The sequence below is a fragment of the Microplitis mediator genome, chromosome 6 (assembly GCF_029852145.1).
Source record: "Microplitis mediator isolate UGA2020A chromosome 6, iyMicMedi2.1, whole genome shotgun sequence".
Classification (NCBI taxonomy): Eukaryota; Metazoa; Arthropoda; class Insecta; order Hymenoptera; family Braconidae; genus Microplitis; species Microplitis mediator.
In genome coordinates this window covers 7906356-7927019 of record NC_079974.1, presented here as the reverse complement: position 1 = coordinate 7927019, position 20664 = coordinate 7906356, and the positions used below count along the sequence as shown (strand labels likewise).

The following is a 20664-nucleotide window of genomic DNA, read 5'->3' as shown; positions in this document are numbered from 1 at the left end:
TGTCTCTTGTTTGTAGTAGCTTTTTTCTCGAGTAGTAGATTTTTCGAAAAAAAAATTTATTCAATTTTTAACATCCATTAGACGTCAGTACCAATAAATGACTTTTTTTGGTATTTTAGTAAGTCAACCGCTACTTTGAACAATTAAAGGAACAAAATTTGTTCTTTGAATTGTGTAATCATAACCAAAATGAAAAAATATTTTTTTTTCGACTTTTTTTAAATTTTTGCCTTCGTTACTCTGGAAATGCGAAAAAATAACAAAAAAAATTTCAAAAAATGTAAAAAAAATCAAAGAAAAAAAAATTGAAACTTGTTTTTTTTTATTCGAAATTTTTTTTTTTGACATTTTTTTTTTCCTTGTCATTTTCTTGAGACTCTCTCAAAGAAAATAGAAAATTTAGAAAATTTTTGTCTCGCGGTATTTCTTATGTTTGTGTCATGGCTAAAGGTCTAACAAAAATTTGATAAAAATTCGTCGAAACTAGAGATTTCAAACTTCAAAATGATTTTTTTTTATTTTTTGATACGATTATTTTTCACGAAGTTACAGTTTTGCAAAAATCACTAAAAAATTTCTTAAATTTTTATGTTCCTTTAATTTACGGCATGAGTGTATATATATTAGGGTGTCCGTTATTTCCCAAATTGATTTTTTTACAGCGATCGCCCCCTGAATCTTTAGTTTATGACAAAAAAAAAAATATCCAACTCAAACAGGCTCTTAATTTTCACATTAAACCGTGCCCAAATCATTTTATATTTCCCATTTAAATAACATGGGATTATTTGACTTTTTACTTTTAATTTTTTTTCTCAGAAACAAATGGATGAAAAGATTTAAAATCAAATTATTCTGACGTAAAATTCAACGCTCTACAAAAAAGGTCTCTTATGAATTTTCGATTAAATCACTCCATTAAAAGTTATTCAACATTTAACTTGTGCCTAATGTAAATCTTGCAATATTTTCAACTTTTTGCTCATTGTTGCTCTTTTTAACTATAAAATCATTGAAAGAGAAGATAAAAATTATTATCATTAGAACGCCAGTGATAATTTGTGTTAATTTTATGGCTTGAACTGAAAATTAAACAAAAAAATAATTTTTTGAGAACGAAATAAAACAAAATATTTTTTTTCATATAAGTAGGTTAATTATCATTCTTTCAATTTTTTTGTTAAACAAGTTTTAGTCGGATTAGGATATTTGGTTTTGTACTCCTGCACAACTTGTATTAAATACTGTTTTTGTTCTTCTCGTGTTGTTAAAATGTTAATATACTCTTGGGTTAATTTAACGGCTCTTTCGGCGACATCATTGATGACTTGCAGATATTTAACAATTCTTAAACCCTCCAAATAATCATTATTGCTGGCCCAAGTATGAACATCCAAATTCAAGAAATTTGTATTAATGTTGAATCTGTTAAAAAAGTTTAAAGAATTCGAAGAAATGAAGAAATCAATGTCTTTTTTTTGTAAACTTGCAATTTCACTAATTGTATTTATTCCATAACGTTTGGAGGTCTCGAAATCTTCACTCTCGCTTTTTTTTAAAGCCTTGACCATCTTTCGTCTGATGGAAATAGATATGTTTGAATCGAAAAATGAAAGAGCAGCTGTTTCACTATTTAAATACCACAGGTGGTTTTTAAATTTATTTAAAACAGCACTAGATAATTCTTTGTCTATTGTTTTATATTGGTACACAGCTTTCAAGAACCTCAAATCTAGATTTGGAGCCAACGCCGCAAGAGGCGCTTCAAACCAAAACGGTACATAAATAAATACAATAAATAGACAAATATCTAAAAGATTTCCTCTGGTAGCATCGTCTAAATCAACAATATCTCGAAAAATATAAATTTTTAGCGAATAAATCGCTTTAGACATCCAGCGGGCATGGTGAAACGCTCCTGGCTTGTGAAATTTAACTTGATCAGTATCCATGGTACCAAGAAATATTTGGCATAACTCTAGGAGCTCCTTGTAGTCATCACGTGGCAGAATTGTACCCAGAAAAATTTTAATTTTATGATTTATTTCTTCAACTTGGTTTAACAATTTTCTCGGAATTTTATTACCGACTAATCCATTCTTAAACTTGGTTTGATCAACTGTACTCCAACTTTCTTGAAAGCTCTTAAATAGTTTAACATTTGGTCCTTCTGTGCCAGGTATTTTAGTCGTGAAAACACAAAATAATACTAGTTCGTAGATGTGGTGTCTGCATGGTAAATACAATAGCTCAGTTTGTAACATTTGTTCTAGGTGTATCGCCGCTCCATTCCGACAACCAAGATTAGAAGCTGTAGTGTCACAACAGATGGCTTTAATATTCTCAGTAATTCCCCAATCTTGAATCGCTGTATGAATTGCTTCTGCCTGAGTGATTCCTTTTCCATCTGATAATGCCGGAATGTCTAAGATTTTTTCAATAGTAAGACTTCTCACGATAATGGGAACTCGGTCAACTCTTTTACAGGACAATCCATCAGGAATCAATTTCCCATCCCAACGGATAACCGCAGCACCGACATCAATGTCACCAAATCTTATTTTCATTTTTTCAGCAGCATTTTTTCTGATTTTTGATCTATATTCATTAAAAGAAGTTTTATTGAGAATTAAATCATTAGTATCAACTCCGAGAGCTGTCGCTATCGATGATATCACTCGTACAGAATTCCTATAAGAAATTCTACAACTGTCCAACGTCGCAACCACATCTTCAGTAAGAATATTTATTGCTCCTCTTTCATTCTTCGCTTGATAATTACACCACTGCAACTTAATTCGTGCGACAACAATACCGATAGAGGCCGTCAAATGGAGGGATGGACGGTTTTTCTGTCCATTATTTGTGCCTTGAAGTTATATTTAATTGTCCGGCTCTACCAGAGCGAAAAAAAAGATGAAAGCCTGTGGTATGTGACTGTGATAAAGATGGGGTCCAGCACTGCCACTTGCATGATTATAACGATAATAGTATATCTACACACTACAGCATGGATTTATCTTTTATGCGAAAGGTACGTGAAATATTTTTAATATTATGTTTTTTTTTACCATGTCTTTTCCTTGCATTTGCTGAGTAACGAACGCAAAAATTTAAGAAAAGTCGAAAAAAAATTATTTTTTTATTTTGATTTCGATTTCACACCTAAAGGAACAAAACTTGTTCCTTCAATTGTTTTGCAAAACTTTGATCAATCTACCCCCAAAAACGGTACGATAAATCAATTTAAAAATTTACAGGCTTATTTGGGGTACCGTAAGCTTAAAAAGTACTTGGCAACATTATTTCCTTTATCGATATTTACCAAGTAAAGTTGAGTTATTGATTCATTTCATTGAGAAGCACCAAGTACATTTATATAGATTAAATTGTTGTTAAAAATTTTTTTTTTAAAACAGTATATATGAACTTGGCATATATTTTGACGATTTCCAAGATTTTTTTAAAGGAATACAGTGAATATATATATATATATATATATATATATATATATATATATATATATATGTAGTGACTGGGATGAGGTTCGTGGAACTTAATCACTACGTTAAATAACTTTATCTGACTCCAATTATTAGCGTTAACAAAATAATAAATAATTAGTTTAATTTAATGAATGACATAATACAAGGAAATGCGGTTGCATTAAATACGTGTAAGCTAGTTGCCGTGTAACTCGCTATTGTACGTGTGTACTGTACTGTGTACTATTGCTACTGAATATCATGTCCGCGTGGGGGAAATATTCGGCGATCGATGACGATCGATGATTGACGGACTTATCCGAAATTATGAATATTAGAAATATCCGTAGTGACGTAGTCGCTACATATATATATATATATATATATATATATATATATATATATATATATATATATATATATATATATATATATATATATATATATATATATATATATATATATATATATATATACATGACTTTTGATGTCAATGCCCCGATGAAAAAAGATTTTGTCTAATCATATATGATCATGCATAATTGTCCATATATGATCAGATCCAAAAATTGGCCAGGTCTGATCATACATAACTTGATCTGTTTATACATGATCATATATGATTATATATAATCATGCATGAACGAATATAGTCATTTTTAGAATCTCATTTAGAATATCTGTAAATTATTAATTAAGTAGTTTAATTAGGATTTATTGTCTTCATCAATATCAATGTCGGTTAAAATTAAATAAAAAAAAAAAATTATTAACCATCGACAATTATTTTACTACAAGGTCACCCATCCAATTAATGTCCAACGCCGATGCTGCTTAACTTTGGTTATCGATGGTTTGTTGTCTGATCCTCTAGTCTGTTATACACTTACAATTAAGAAATGTTTATGGCATTACTTAACTCAAATAATCAAATTGATACTTTATACTTTTAAATTGCTGCCAAAACCTTTGAACATTTTTTAAGTATTGGGGATTTAAGTTTGATTGATAGTTGACAGAATAAAAATTTAATAACATTGATATTAAAAAATTGTCATATTATTTAATATATATATATAGATATATATACCCTTTTTAAAAGAAACGATTGAAACGAGTAGAAAAAAAAAATTTTAAATACTTTTTAATGCTTTTGACTACTTTGAATACTTTTGAATCGCCCTTCTTATAAGCATTTAACATTTCAAATCGTTTCGAATCGTTTCTTTTAATCAGGTTATATATATATATATATATATATATATATATATATATATATATATATATATATATATATATCTATATACATTAGGGTGGCGCAAAAAAACCGACTATTTTTTTTTTTTCCATCTCGCATGAAAATTTGTTGGTTTACGATGTTTTAAGAAGCCTCTCCACAAATCAGCTCGATAAAAAATTTTTGAGAGGTCGCTCACGAATTTTGAAAATATAAAAAATGATCGAAATTCGGATTTTTATTTAAAAAATTTTTTTTTTCTCGTGGCAGCAATAGTTTATATTTGTAAAATCATGACTATGCTGAAAATTTCAGCCCAAAATTTAAATATTTAAACGGCGCTCAAGAATTTTGAATGTTTCCGAGCGCAATCTCTTGGACGTTTTTGAGCGACCCTTAAATATTAATAATAAAGCTTCTCGATTTTTTCACTATGAATTTGCATGACAATGAATGAAAATATAACCCGAGAAATAGAAATAATAAGTTATTTACATACTTTTTTATTTTTTAATCCAATTTGTAGGTTTTTTCGCTTATTCAAAACTTACCAAATTTTATTGTTTAAGACTGTCCTGTATATTTTTGGTTATGCAAAAGTAATATTTAAGTGAAATGACAATAATTGAGTTATAAAAACTATTTCAAACTATTAGTTACATATTATCAGTTAATATTCGAAATTCTTGAGCGCCGTTTAAATATTTAAATTTTGGGCTGAAATTTTCAGCATAGTCATGATTTTACAAATATAAACTATTTCTGCCACGAGAAAAAAAAAAAATTTTTAATAAAAATCCGAATTTCGATCATTTTTGATATTTTCAAAATTCGTGAGCGACCTCTTAAAAATTTTTTATCGAGCTGATTTGTGGAGAGGCTTCTTAAAACATCGTAAACCAACAAATTTTCATGCGAGATGGAAAAAAAAAAAATAGTCGGTTTTTTTGCGCCACCCTAATATACATATATATTTAAATATTTATAGGTTTCATATCAATGAAATCTGATCAAATTTAATCATACATAGACATATATAACTTGTAACGGGTTTTTCACCACCGGGGATCTACCGGAGTGAAGTCCGAATACACTTACGATTATTGGCAACCTTGTTCAAAATTAGTAGTTGAGCGCCAGGTGATGTAACAATCACCAAATAAACAATTATCAAAAATGTCGACTCAGGGTGGCGGATCAGGGAAAGGTCAGGCACTTAAGATTACGATGAATAATTGATCAGAATTAAACAAAATTAATTAATCGTATATTGAACACAGAATAATAAATTGATCGGTCTCACAACAATAATCGGTTACAAACAAAATAATAATTTGCCGTTGTCGGCTTGACTCGATGTAAACAAAATTATAAAAAAAAAAAAAAAAGTCGTAGTTGATCGAAAAACACGATTAGTTCATTGCTCGGAGAAAACACAGTCGGTTGACGAAATTAAAATAAAATCATTTTATTTTTCACACAAAATACATGATGAATGACGTCAGAGTATTGTAAACGTAAGACTCGACTCGGTACGAATGAGACACGGATAATCCGTAATTCTCAGAATTGCTCGATGAAATAAAATAAAATATAAAATAATATTTTATTTCGGTAACACGTTAAATTGCATGATCATAAATTTTTTTTGCGTAATTAATTATTTAATTAATTATTATTACGTACGCACTGCACATTTTTTATTAATTATTGCACTCGTACACTTTGGTCAGATTCGCGCCGATGCTTCGGCTTGTTCACTTGTTCACAAACTCGGTTATTGTCGGTCGTACTTAATTGTCGCGAATTATTGTTCATTGATCAAACTCGGATTGATCTTACATGCCGTAATTCAAATCGTTCATTCGTCGGAATCGAAATTGGTCGTTTGGTCGGGTCGAATTGTTCAAATACCAAAAAAAACGTGGCCGTTCAGTGCGGCGTCTCTCCCGGATCTCTCGTGACGATCCCTGCGTCGGATCGCTTGCTCGGTCGAAGTCGAAATTTTCGATTCTAGATGTCACTAGAATTCACTCACCGGATAATTATTTATTATTTCAAATAATTTAAAACCACGGGTCGATGTCGAATTTTCCTCATGTTACAAACTACATATAGGTTTATATCAGTCACGTCTGATCAGATCTAATTATATATAGGCCTATATCTAATTATATATGGGTTTGTATCAATCATGTCTGATCAGATCTAATCATGTACAGACTTATATATGATTATATATGGGGTTATAACAGCTAGGTATGATTATATCTAATTATATATAGACTTCTAGATGATCAGATCTGATCATATATAGACTCATTTATGGTTATATATGGAGTTATATCAGCCAGGTATGATTATATCTAATTATATATAGACTCATATATGATCAGACCTGATCATATATAGACTTGTACATGATTATATATGGGGTCATAACAGCCAGGTATGATCAGATCTAACTATATATAGACTTATATATAAATAGATCTGATCATATATAGACTTATGTATGATTATATATGGGGTCATAACAGCCAGGTATGATCATATCTAATTATACATAGACTCATATATAATCAGATCTGATCATATATAGACTTATATATGGGCTTATAACAGCCAGGTATGATCAGATCTAATTATGTATGGGGTCATATATAATTATATATAATTATATATGACCCCATATCTAATTATATATGACCCCATATATAATCATGCATGATTATATATAACTTCATATATGATTATATATAATCATATATGATCATATATATGAACATATATAATCATATATGATTAGACAAAATCTTTTTTCATCGGGTGCACTATTATTCATTGTTTAGTATTAGATGATTGTAAAAAATTGATATTTATTTCTTATAGGACAAACAAGGAACATGGAATGACCTTCTCTGATTCGTTATACGGAATAATAATTACATTCCTGACAATAGGTTACGGCGATGTAGTGCCCCACACTATAGCTGGGAGGATTGTCTGTTCAATCACAGGATTCGTGGTAAGAAATTTATAAATCATTTTATAAATACACTCCTTAAAAAAATTAAGGGAGCAAGAAAATTTTATAAATTTTTTAGTAATTTTTGGAAGGCTGTATTTTTGTAAAAAATGATCGTATCGTAAAATTAAAAAAACCAAATTGAAGCTCGAAATCTTTAGTTTGAAGATCTACCAGCAAAATAACGTTTTGAGCCACGGTTTTTGCGGAATCATAAGAAATAGTTCGAGACAAAATTTTTCTAAATTTTTTGGTTTTGTTTTTTGGGTCTACGGGGCCAGGAAAATTTTTTTCAAAAAAATTAATTCATGGTTCGTTTAGGAAATTTATTCGGCTACAACTGCTTTTTTGTTTCTCTTTACGACAATTTGCTGCTGATAAATCAACCTTCAAATGAAAAAGGATCCTTCTGTCTTTGATTACACCGACACACAAACAAAAAAAGTGGTCAGAACTTTTGACCAAACCTACCTATCTTTATGTATTTCGACATGCTGAATCCGAATCTGAAGTCAGTTTTGCCCGTACATCCTCAAAATTTTGAGTAAATTGCAAAAAACCGTAAAAATCGCTAAAAAATCGCAGTTTTGGTAATAAAAACATTTATGGAACTATAGATCAAGTATAATTTTCATGTATTTTAGTCCGCTGAATCCAAATCTGAAGTTTATTCAACCATAAGCCTTTTAAAATTCAAGTAAATTACAAAAAACCCATGACAATCGCGGAAAATAGCAAAAAATTGCAGTTATTGTGATAGATTAAATTCTATAGAGCTAGATTAATAGATCAATCATGATTTTTATGTATAAACTTATCTGTGAATATCTAAGTAAATAAAAAAAAATCTCTGAAATTTAAAAAAAATTGATGTTGTTCTGATGAAAATCATTTTTGAAAATCAAAACAAAATATATATTTTGTTATTTGATTCGCGGAGTATGAATTTAAATTTATTTTTCAGATCTTGATGGTTTTCCAGTCTTGTAATTCTTTGTTAATTTTAAATTTTAACAATTTGTAAATAAATATAAATTTAAAGTTTATTTGGCCCGTTATCCGTCAAAAAAATTAAGTTAATGCGGAAAATTGCACATACAGTGATGAAAAAAATTGATTGAACTTAATTAAATTTATCTCTATCAAAAAATCTTTTTAAAAACCATACGAAGATAAGGAACGACCTTTATGATTTCAAGCTGTTCTTTGCTTGTGTCGAACCCATTGGTCTTCGAAAGACCTACGCAAAGGGTTCCTTTTTCGCTTTCTGTTTTCATCGGGTAAATCTTCAGCGTTTAGCAATGATCTACTATCATATTGACATTCTACTTTCCTTGATATCGACTCTCCATTTCACTTATGTCTTGGTGGAATCTTTCGCCTTGCTCTTCACTGTATATATACTCTGGTATATCACTGGCTATAGCCGCCAAGATTTTCAGAGAAATATTGAAGGTGAGAATGTAAGAAATGCAATTCGAGATTTACTAAGCAACCCATAGTATCGTAAGGGTCCAACATCTCTTCCACTAAGTTTTTGTAATTTTCACAATAAAATAAGGGTTAACAGGCCAAATAAACTTTAAATTCATATTTATTTACAAATTGTTAACATTTAAAATTAATAAACAATTACAAGACTGGAAAGCCATCAAGATCTGAAAAATATATTCAAATTTATACTCCGCGAATCAAATAACGTAATATATATTTTGTTTTGATTTTCAAAAATGATTTTCGTCAGAACAATATCAATTTTTTTCAATTTTCAGAGATTTTTTTATATTTACTTACACAGAAAAAAAAACTATCTTGGCTGAATATGAATTTTCTTGAGTCAAGAAAAATTTTAGGTCGAAGAAGGAAGGCCAGAATTTTCTTCAATCAATTTTTAAATTAACTTGAAAATAAAAACGATAAATTTTAATGGTAATCCTCGAAATAATTTGAATTCTATTTGGAATATCAAGTTTAAAAATAGAACGACCTTCTGAAAAATTTTTTTGTATTTTTTTCTGAAAACTACATTTAAAAACGAAGAAAATGTAAAAGAAAAGTTTTCGTTTGGTCCATTTTTGGACAGATGCTGGCAATTAAAAACAAAAATTCATTTAACCATAAAACAATGAGTGTAAAAGTAATTTTTTTGAATTGCTAGCATCTGTCTAAAAATGGACCAAACGAAAACTTTTCTTTTGCATTTTCTTCGTTTTTAAATGTAGTTTTCAGGAAAAAAATACAAAAAAATTATTCAGAAGGTCGTTCTATTTTAAAACTTTATATTTCGAAGAAAATTCAAATTATTTCGAGGATTACCATTTAAATTTATCGTTTTTATTTTTTGTTTTTCAAAATTTGAAAGTTTCCTGAGCACTCTCAAAAATTTTAAGCATGGTGCTATGAGACATAAGGCTAGTTGTAAAAATTTTTTTTTTCCAATTGGAAATATAAAATGTAAATCGAAAAAACATCACTCTCAAAAAATTTGAGAATCTGCAGAAAATGTCGAAGTTTTATATAAAAAAAAAAAATCATAAATCAAAAATGGTAAACATCTAAAAATTTTTGATTTTCTCTAAAAATCTACAAAAAACAATGAAGATAGGTTGCAATAATTGTTTTGTATTTTTTTTCAAAAAGTACATTTAAAAACAAATATTTTGAAAAAAATAAACGTCCCAATCAGTCGAATTTTGAAAAAGTTATTGCTATTTAAAATAAAAAAAGCCATTTTTATCCAAAATTTATAAATTTTTTTTTTGGTTGGGTGAAAAAATTTGAAAGAATTACGAGACACGTTTTTGATGGGGTAGAAAAAGAGAAAAAATTTTCAGCCAAATCTAAAGGGGTCGGGTTCGAAAGTGGTCGATTTGGTGTGGAATGCCCCATATAGATTTATATATAAATAGATCTGATCATGTATAGACTTATGTATGGGGTTCTAACAGCCAGGTATGATCATATCTCATTATTAGGGCTAGGAAGTTCGCCCTCAGAATTCGCGTAAAATCGAAGAAAAATTCTGATTGGCTGTTGATTTGTTTATTCCAATTCCGTATTCCGCGAGTTTATAATGTTAATAGCCAAATTCATGTGAGTCAGAGCTGTCAAAGCAGGTTAGGCGTAACACGTGGATAAATACATCATATTCAGGTTACATATAAATATGTTTTGGATTAATAACATTCTAAACGTTTAAATTGAAAAGAAAATTTTTTGACGATACACAGATTTTTTTTGAGAAATGGAAGAAAGGATTATTTTTCAGGTTGAATTCTTGACTCGATAAAAAAAAAATTACAATTTTTTTTTTTTTTTTTTTTTTTTTAAATGACTAACTCTGGCAGAATTTAGGCAATTTTTAATTCACAATTTTCGCTCAAATTGGATGAATTATAATGAATTATCATTTTTTTTCGAGTTTTCGAATCATTCTTGAACTGATATGTGAATTTACAATAAGTATATAGAAAAAAAAATTCTCTTACTGGTGACTTTAGCCGAGTAGTTAAAGGTACACGGCCTAACTCACCGACCAGGCGTGGGTTCGAATCCCAAGCTGGTCTTAGAAACAAGCTTGGTTGAGATTTGACCCTTGCCGCGTAGCTTAAAATTTTCACAACCCCAAAAGACTTCAATGTACCACTCCTCACAGTTAAATTCGTTGATATCACCACAGCAGTTAAAACCGACTCCAAATAAAAATTAGATAAATAAATAAAAATTCTCTATAACAAAGTACTTTTTTGTTTTTCACGTCAGGCGAGCAGCGTCACCAAACCTACGTGGCATCTTTAGGTTCAATTGTGAAAATGGAAAAAATTGTAAATTTTTTTTTTTAATTTTCAGGGCATTGTTCAACTGATATGGAAATTGACTATAATCATAGAGAGAAAAATTATCTACAACCCTGATTAAAAAAGAAAATCAAAAAGCATTAAAAAGAATTAATTTTTCAATATTTTTAATACTGCCAATCCTATGTTAAATGGCCCCGTTACATGGCTCAATCCTTTTTAATTCTCTTTTTTAACCAGGGAAAAAAGTACTGACCCTCGCAAATTTGAATCACGGTGGAAACACCGTAGAAGTGTAAACACCGTGGATCCACCGTGGTTACACGGTGGGTTTGTTCTATTTCACCACCGGATATGCACAGTGTATACACTGTGATTACGCGGTGTATTCACCGTGCTTCCACGGTGGCTTGACCACTGTGTATACACGGTGTTTCCACTGTGATTACGCGGTGTATCCACCGTGATTCCACTGTGGCTTTATGCTATTTCACCACCGTGGTTCCACGGTGTATCCACCGCGTAATCACAGTGGTAAAATGGAACAAACCCATTGTGTTTCCACCGTGATTCAAATCTGCGAGGGGAGATATTTTTTAGGTCAATCTAGTCTAGACAAAGTTACGCGGCGTATTTAACTAAAATTTAAACAGAATAAAATATTTCGAAATTTTTTTTTATACTTTCACGATATTGTTAGTTTTACATGCGAATAGTCAAAACTTATAAAAAAAAAAAATTCTTTATGGGAAAGTACTGAGATAATTTTACGTAAGCTAGCCTAGACAAAGTGTGGCGGCATTTTTGCCTACGATTTAAAAAATTAGTAAAAATTGTGATTTTTTTTTCAAATTTCCAGCTAATAATTTCACTAATCCGCGAAAAAATGGAAATTGTAAAAAAAAAAATTGTTATAAAAGAGTACTGAGACGTTTTTCAGCTCAGTCTAACCAAAAAAAAAGTCAATGATTTTTATATATTTTATATATTCGCGAAGCAGTATAATTATCCGCTTGAAAATTGACTAAAAATTCACAATTTTTATTAAGGTTCTAAATTCTGGTCAAAGATGCCGCGTAACTTTGTCTAAGCTAGAATAAAGTAAAGAAACATCTCAGTACTTATTTGTTGCTTTTATTTTTTGCTATGATTCTCATTAATCAGCGGATAATTCAATTGTCATCTACAGAATTTACAATTTTTACTCATTTATTCTATTTTTGTCAAAGATGCTGCGTAACTTTGTCTAGGCTAGACTGAGGTAAGAAACATCTCAGTACTTTTTTGTTGCAATTATTATTCTCTATAATTCTCATTAATCCGCCGAGCAATTAAATAGTCCGCTAAAGAATCAGATGAAAAATTTACAATTTTCACTGATTTATTCAATTCTGGTCAGACATGCTGCGTAACTTTGTCTAGGCTAGACTGGAGGTAAGAAACATGTCAGTACTTTTTTGTTGCATAAACTTTAATGTGGTCTACAGACTTTTAAATAATTTTTTTGGCGAATAACTTCCATATGAACCCGATAACTTGCTCATTCAGCTTCAATTCCTTCTGTTTTAAAACCTTGATAAGACTTCTTCTTGACAAAACATTGGTGATTGAATCGTACAAAATCATTATGTCTTTAATTACAACTCAGCTACATATGATCGCACAAAAAATTGCGAGTACGGTCTGAGGAATGGACTTTCTACGGGATTGGTTATTGAGATATTTTTGACCTAAGTTTGGCTAAAATTAAATCGCGCTGAGCAGTTAGTAAAAAATTGATATTTTTTCGAGGGATTTGTTTTCTATTTTTAAACTTTGTATATATGATCGCGAGCCAAACCACGAGCAAGATCAAGAGCAAGACCGTGAGCGAGATCACGAGAGCGATCATGAGCAAGATCACGAGCGCGATCACGAGTGCGATCACGAGCTCGACTGCGAGCAAGATCACGAGCACGATCACGAGCACGATCACGAGCGCGATCACGAGCACGACTGCGAGCAAGATCACGAGCGCGATCACGAGCACGATTGCAAGCAAGATCACGAGCACGATCACGAGCACGACTGCGAGCAAGATCACGAGCACGATCACGGGCATGATCACGAGCAAGATCACGAGCACGATCACAAGTGCGATCACAAGCACGATCACGAGCTCGACTGCGAGCAAGATCACGAGCACGATCACGAGCACGACTGCGAGCACGACTGCGAGCAAGATCACGAGCACGATCACGAGCATGATCATGAGCGCGATCACGAGCACGATCACGAGCATAACTGCGAGCGAGATCACGAGCGCGATCACGAGCACGACTGCGAGCAAGATCACGAGCGCGATCACGAGCACGATTGCGAGCAAGATCACGAGCACGATCACGAGCACGACTGCGAGCAAGATCATGAGCACGATCACGGGCATGATCACGAGCAAGATCACGAGCACGATCACAAGTGCGATCACGAGCACGATCACAAGTGCGATCACGAGTGCGATCACGAGCTCGACTGCGAGCAAGATCACGAGCACGATCACGAGCACGACTGCGAGCACGACTGCGAGCAAGATCACGAGCACGATCACGAGCATGATCACGAGCGCGATCACGAGCACGATCACGAGCATAACTGCGAGCGAGATCACGAGCGCGATCACGAGCACGACTGCGAGCAAGATCACGAGCGCGATCACGAGCACGACTGCGAGCAAGATCACGAGCACGATCACGGGCATGATCACGAGCAAGATCACGAGCACGATCACAAGTGCGATCACGAGCATGATCACAAGTGCGATCACGAGTGCAATCACAAGTGCGATCACGAGTGCGATCACGAGCTCGACTGCGAGCAAGATCACGAGCACGATCACGAGCACGACTGCGAGCAAGATCACGAGCACGATCACGAGCATGATCACCAGCATAACTGCGAGCGAGATCACAAGTGACATGTAAAGACCACTTTCAACAGTTGAATATGGGACAACATTTTGGAGCACTGGAGCATCAATTCAAGATATATTAAAGCGAAGAAAAATTTAATATCAAAAGAATTTTTGTACTTAAAACAAGACGAAAGAGTTTTTCAAAATGATTTTTTTAGTTCAATTTAATTTATTTTTTGTAGAAACAAGTTAAACAAACCACATAAACATGATCAGTAACAACATATCATATCTACGTAGATGTAAGTCTACATAACACGCAGTTATGCGAATATATATGAAAATTCAAAAGTAAAAATTAATTATCCTGTAAGTCGGAACGTAGTAATAAAATCAATGGATTTAATTGACACACAATGTTTGCCCAAATTAAGGGTAAAAATAAAAGTTCTAAATTCTTTGGTGAGTTTTGACGGAATGTATTTGATAGGGGAATTCTCGTATTGAGATAAAAATAATCTATTTCTAAAATTGATCAGTTGAAAATGTTCAAGCAACTTTGATCCTAATAGAAATTATTAAAAATTAATTTTTGAAATTAACGCTATTTGCAACCCGCCAAAAAATCGCCAAAAGAATCAGAAATCACGTTTGCTTTCTCAGTTCTTGATAGCATTATGTACAATTAGCAAGTTAAGCTAGATTACAATTTATTCACAGTTTTTGCCAAATTATTGACCAAAAAAGCACTACGATTCTTTTGGTCAATATTTTTCAACGATGAAAACGACCGCTCCACATCACAGGAAGTGATTGGTGCATACGCCATAGCCGCAACGTTTTCTCTGGTCCAGAATGCTGGTAACACAGAGTTTTCATCTCCTTCAAGTCGTTCAAAAATATTCATAAGTGTCGGTGAAAACCCCTTATTTTTTCGAAGAACTTTGATGAGCTTCTCTCGAATTACTTCAGGAATAGCTCTATCCCGGATAATTGCCGAAGAAGCAGTCACAACAATGTTTAGAGACTCATGTAACGCAAGTCCTCTTGTCTCCAGATTCTGAATTGCGTTACTAATAACGCTGAATTTTTCATGGATAAACCTAAATTGCATTCGAAGTCCAGGTTTTCGCCATGAAGATTGAGCGTGGCAGACTTTTCGAGCATCTGGAATCAAAGCTTCGATAACAGGTAGAATGTCATCAAAATGATCATTGTAGTATGACGCAGCTTTCAACCACTCTCCCCACCTCGTAACAATCGGTTCTGGAGGAAGCGGTACATCTGGTGCTAGCAAATGAAAAAGATCAATACGACGAGGAGCTTTTAAGAATACTGCTTTAGTGAAGGATATAATGTTATTAACATCAACGTAAGTCGATCTGACTGTCTCAGAAACTCGGTGAAATGCATGAGCAAGACACGTTAGATGAACAAGTTTCTCGTATTCTTCACCTTCTTTTAAAAATCGAGCAGAAGCTACCATGTAAGGTGCAGCATCTGAAATATAAAGTAAAACTCGATCTTTATGAATTCCTTCTGGCCATAACACTAGCAAGGCATCATCGATGAAATGAACAATGCTCTCGGCGTTAGCAATTTGAACTTCTGAGCAATGAATCAGGTAAGGTTTACCAGCTTCATTGTTCAAGAGTGATCCAACGATGGCATGAGTTATAAGCCGTCCAAGATGATCCGTGGTTTCATCGACAATGAAATATATAAAATTTTCACCGATTTCTTCGCGAATATTTGTTAACTTGACTTCGTAGATAACATCAAGATACGTTTTTCGTAACGTTGATGCATCTGGAATTTTTTTCCTTGTATAATTCCCTAAGAACTGACAAAAGGTGCGATTGTTCAATTTTTCAGGAGGAATATTAGCAGCAAGCAAAGCTTCTGCTAAATCATAATAAAATGTGCTAGTGCGTAGAGTACATGCATCTTCTGCATCTTGACTTGGCACTGCAACATTTTCTTGAAGTCCAGCATTGTACTGATGTCTAGCAGTATCGATATGACGAGCTATATATTTAGTTCTTATAGACCTTAGGGGCGTGTCACAATGATTACATCTGACGTAGGTTTCATGAAGGGTAAACATTTCTTAGGGCAGATGCAAGGCAACAGCAATCCGTTCTCACTTCTCTGCCAAAGTTGGCATAATCTAACATTTAAAACAATAATTATTTTAATAAGTGTAATATAAAATATTTTTTTTTGTTATAAAGCCACGAAGTAGTGATCCTATGCAATTAAAATTTTGTCGATTTTAAATGGAATTCAAATTTTAAGTCATTTGCGAATTTTATCACAAATGAAGCATGAACTTTAGAATGATTTATCATTAATTCCACATAGAAAAGAAGAAAAGAATAACACCGTTTAAATATTTTTTTAATGTGTCACGGAATAAATTGAAGGTAAATGAAATTTTTTATTTGATCAATTCTCGACTAATTTCGTTTATTCACTAAAGGGGTTTTGTATGCCAATTTAGTCTTGTCTAGTCATATTTTATTCAAGTACTGTGAATGAGAAATTACGTTTAGATTACTAATGATAATGAGAAATTTTTTATTCAAAATACCTGAAAAAAATAGGACTAGACAAGACTTAATTACCGTGAAAACCTCAAAGAGCAAATGAAAATCTTCTACCATCGACAACTATAAAAGTAAAAATATGATGATTTGAACCAAAACTAAAAATAATTTTAATCCATCATATAGCATACAGGAGTCACTTATTTGAATCATTAGAAAATGTTTCTAAAAACTTCGAATGATTGATCTAAAATTCATGCCGAATTTATTAAAAATCTAAGATCATTTAAAATGAGTTTCATGATGAACTTGTTGGTTAAAACGTCGTTTTTTATTTATATCTATATATTTTAAATCTTTTAAGCTATGTTGCTTTGAACTTTAATTTAGATATCAGGGTATATTATGTAAAAATTATGATTGCAAATATAAACATACCAATTAAAAGATATATCACAAGGAAGTCGCAAGATTGGTGATGATATGTCACTGATTGAATTGAAGCTAATAACAACAACGAACAATATAATGTGTAGTTGTTAATGACAAAAACAAAGGAAATGAGGTGTGATGGTTGAGTATAATTAATCGTATCCAAATGAGAAAAAATAAAATAGATGAAAATGATTCGATGCGAACTGATAAATAGTTTATTTTGGAAAACATTTATGAAACTCACAGGAGTTCTTACGAAAAGAAAAATAAAAGTTATAAAGGTTTTTTAATTTTAATGTTATCGCGAATTTTACGATAGCCTAAATTTCAAATGGAAATACACTAATGCAAAAAATTAAAGGAGCAGAAAAATTTTATAAATTTTTTAGTGGTTTTTGGAAGGCTGTAGCTTGGTGAAAAATGATCGTATCGAGATTTGAAAAAAAAGCATTTTACAGCTTGAGATCTCTAGTTTTGGTGAATTTTTTTCAAAATTTTTTAAAAGCTCCGGTTACTGTGCAAACATGAGAAATACCGCGAGACAAAAAATTTCTAAATTTTTTTTTTTTTTTCCGAAGAGCCCACGGACCGCGGAAAAATTCTTTCAACTAAACGAATGCATAGTTCGTTTAGCAAATTTATTCAGCTTCAATTTGGTTTTTTTTTTAACTTCGTAGGACGATTTGTCGCAGAGATATCAGCTTTCAAACAGAAAATGATCCTATTGGCTTTGATCATCGACATTTCAGGTACCAATGATCGCAAAGAAAGTTGAAGGACGGCGGTGAAAACTTGAATAAATTCCCTAAAAGACCCTGTCATCATTTTTTGAAAAAAAAAATTTTTTTAATTTTTAATATCCATTAGAAGTGAGTACAAAAAAATGACTTTTTTTAGATTTTTAGTAAATCAACCGCTACTCTGCAAATATCGATAAAAAAAATAATGTTGCCAGGGACTTTTTTAGCTTAATGTGCCCCCAAGACCCCTGTGAATTTTTTAATTGATCTATTGAACCGTTTTTTGGGAATCATCGATCAAAGTTTAGCTAAACAATTAAAGGAGCAAGTTTTGTTCTTTTAATTGTGTAATCATAATCAAAATAAGAAAAATTTTTTTTTTCGACTTTTCTCAAATTTTTGCGTTGGTGACTCAACGAATGCAAAGAAATGACAATAAAAAAAAAAAATTTCCAAAAAATGTGAAAAAAAATCGAAGAAAAAAAAAATTGAAACTTTTTTTTTGTGTTCTAAATCCACTTCTAATGGATATTAAAAATTAAAAAAATTTTTTTTTTCAAAAAATGATGACAGGGACTTTTAGGGAATTTATTCAAGTTTTTACCGCCGTCCTTCAACTTTCTGTGCGATCATTGGTACCTGAAATGTCGATGATCAAAGCCAAAAGGATCATTTTCTGTTTGAAGGCTGATATCTCTTCGACAAATCGTCCTACGAGGTTAAAAAAAAAACCAAATTGAAGCTGAATAAATTTGCTAAATGAACTATGCATTCGTTTAGTTGAAAGAATTTTTCCGCGGTCCGTAAGCTCTTCGGAAAAAAAAAAAAAATTTAGAAATTTTTTGTCTCGCGGTATTTCTTATGTTTGCACAGTAACCGGAGCTTTCAAAAAATTTTGAAAAAAATTCACCAAAACTAGAGATCTCAAGCTGTAAAATGCTTTTTTTGAAAATCTCGATACGATCATTTTTCACCAAGTTACAGCCTTCCAAAAATCACTAAAAAATTTATAAAATTTTTCTGCTCCTTTAATTTTTTGCATTAGTGTAGAACATTAGAATTTCATTCAGTCCTTCGTAATTATTTAAATTTTTGACACGCATACTTGAAATTGAAGATATATATTGTGTAGCAAGAAGTTCAACCCTCATTGAAGAAAGAGATTTAAAAATTTTAAGTTTACCATGTAAAATGCATATATTCGAATAAACAAAAAAAATCAAACATATTTAAAACAAGTTTCAAATTTACAGCTAACAATAAGACTGCTCCGCAAATAAATGAATTTTATAGAGAGAAAAAATTGCAAAAAAAAATCACTGAGATGTTTTCAACCTCAGTATAATCTTGACAAGAATATACTTCACTTGTGAGTGAGTAATAAAATTTATCAATTAGTCTAATTCTTTTATCGAGATAAAATGATGTGCTTGAAGTTATTTTTTACATTACTTTCATCAAAAAGATTATTTTCTTCAAAAAGTATTGGACCGACCATGTTACCGATTATCTTGCTGGTAATCTCACTAAATAATTTTCTGGTCATCTTGCTAAACACCTGGCCAGTCATGTTGCAAAATCTCGGTGATCATACTTCATATCACTAGTGATTGATTCACCATGTTTTTTTACAAAATGACCAGCAAATGATTAGTAAGATAACCAATAAGATCATCAGCACAATTACCAGCAACATCACTCACAACTCAGGTATTTTCTATCGTACGCATGGGCACTAAATACCTCAATTAAACTAGGCAGGTGGCACTCTCAACAATTCCAGAAATTTATTTCCGGATTTATCCTTCTCTTAGTTTTCGTTATTTTAATGCCTGCCCTTTTTTTTCAAAAAACAGGCACTATCATATAGGACCCTAGGTACTATGTACGGTAGGGATGAGCAGTTAATATCTGCATGGGCCTAGGCAATTGAAACTCTGAACGATTCTAGAGGATAAATTTGTTCTTCCGGTTTCTATTTGATCTCAATGACTGCCCGTTTTGTGAAAATAACGGGTACTACTAATTGTACCCTGGGCACTATCTACGGTAGGGATGGGCAGTAAATACCTGAATATACCTGAAACAAATGTCTCAACCATCCCGGAGAAGGAATTCATTCTGCTTCTGGCATTCATTTGTTGTAATTAACTGCTCTTTTTTTGAAAAAAAAACGGGCACTACCATATTGGACCTGCTTAGATACTATTTACGTAAGGGTGAGCTATAAATACTTGCATGGGCCTAGGCAATTGACACTCTCAACCATTCTAATGAAAAATTTGTTCTCCTTTTGGTAATGATTCGTATTTAACTACTGGCGGTTTTTGAGAAAAACGGGCACTGTCATATTGGACCGTAGGTTCTATCTACGTAAAGATGGGCAATATATGCCTGAATGGGCCTAGACACGTGACATTTTGAGCTCATCCGGAGCGTAAATTTATTTTCCTCTTGGTACTCAATCATTTTGAATAACAGCTCGTTTTCTTGAAAAACGGGC

The 20664-nt window shown here is 32.0% G+C and overlaps 1 protein-coding gene across 1 annotated transcript; it reads left to right on the top strand.

The window, feature by feature from the left end:
• Positions 1–3010: 3010 nt before the first annotated feature.
• Positions 3011–14500, top strand: LOC130670467 (histidine-rich glycoprotein-like). The gene is made up of 2 exons (XM_057473874.1): positions 3011–3034; positions 13382–14500. Exons 1-2 carry the CDS (start codon positions 3011–3013, stop codon positions 14498–14500), a joined length of 1143 nt encoding a protein of 380 aa, XP_057329857.1.
• The last annotated feature ends 6164 nt before the right edge of the window (positions 14501–20664 follow it).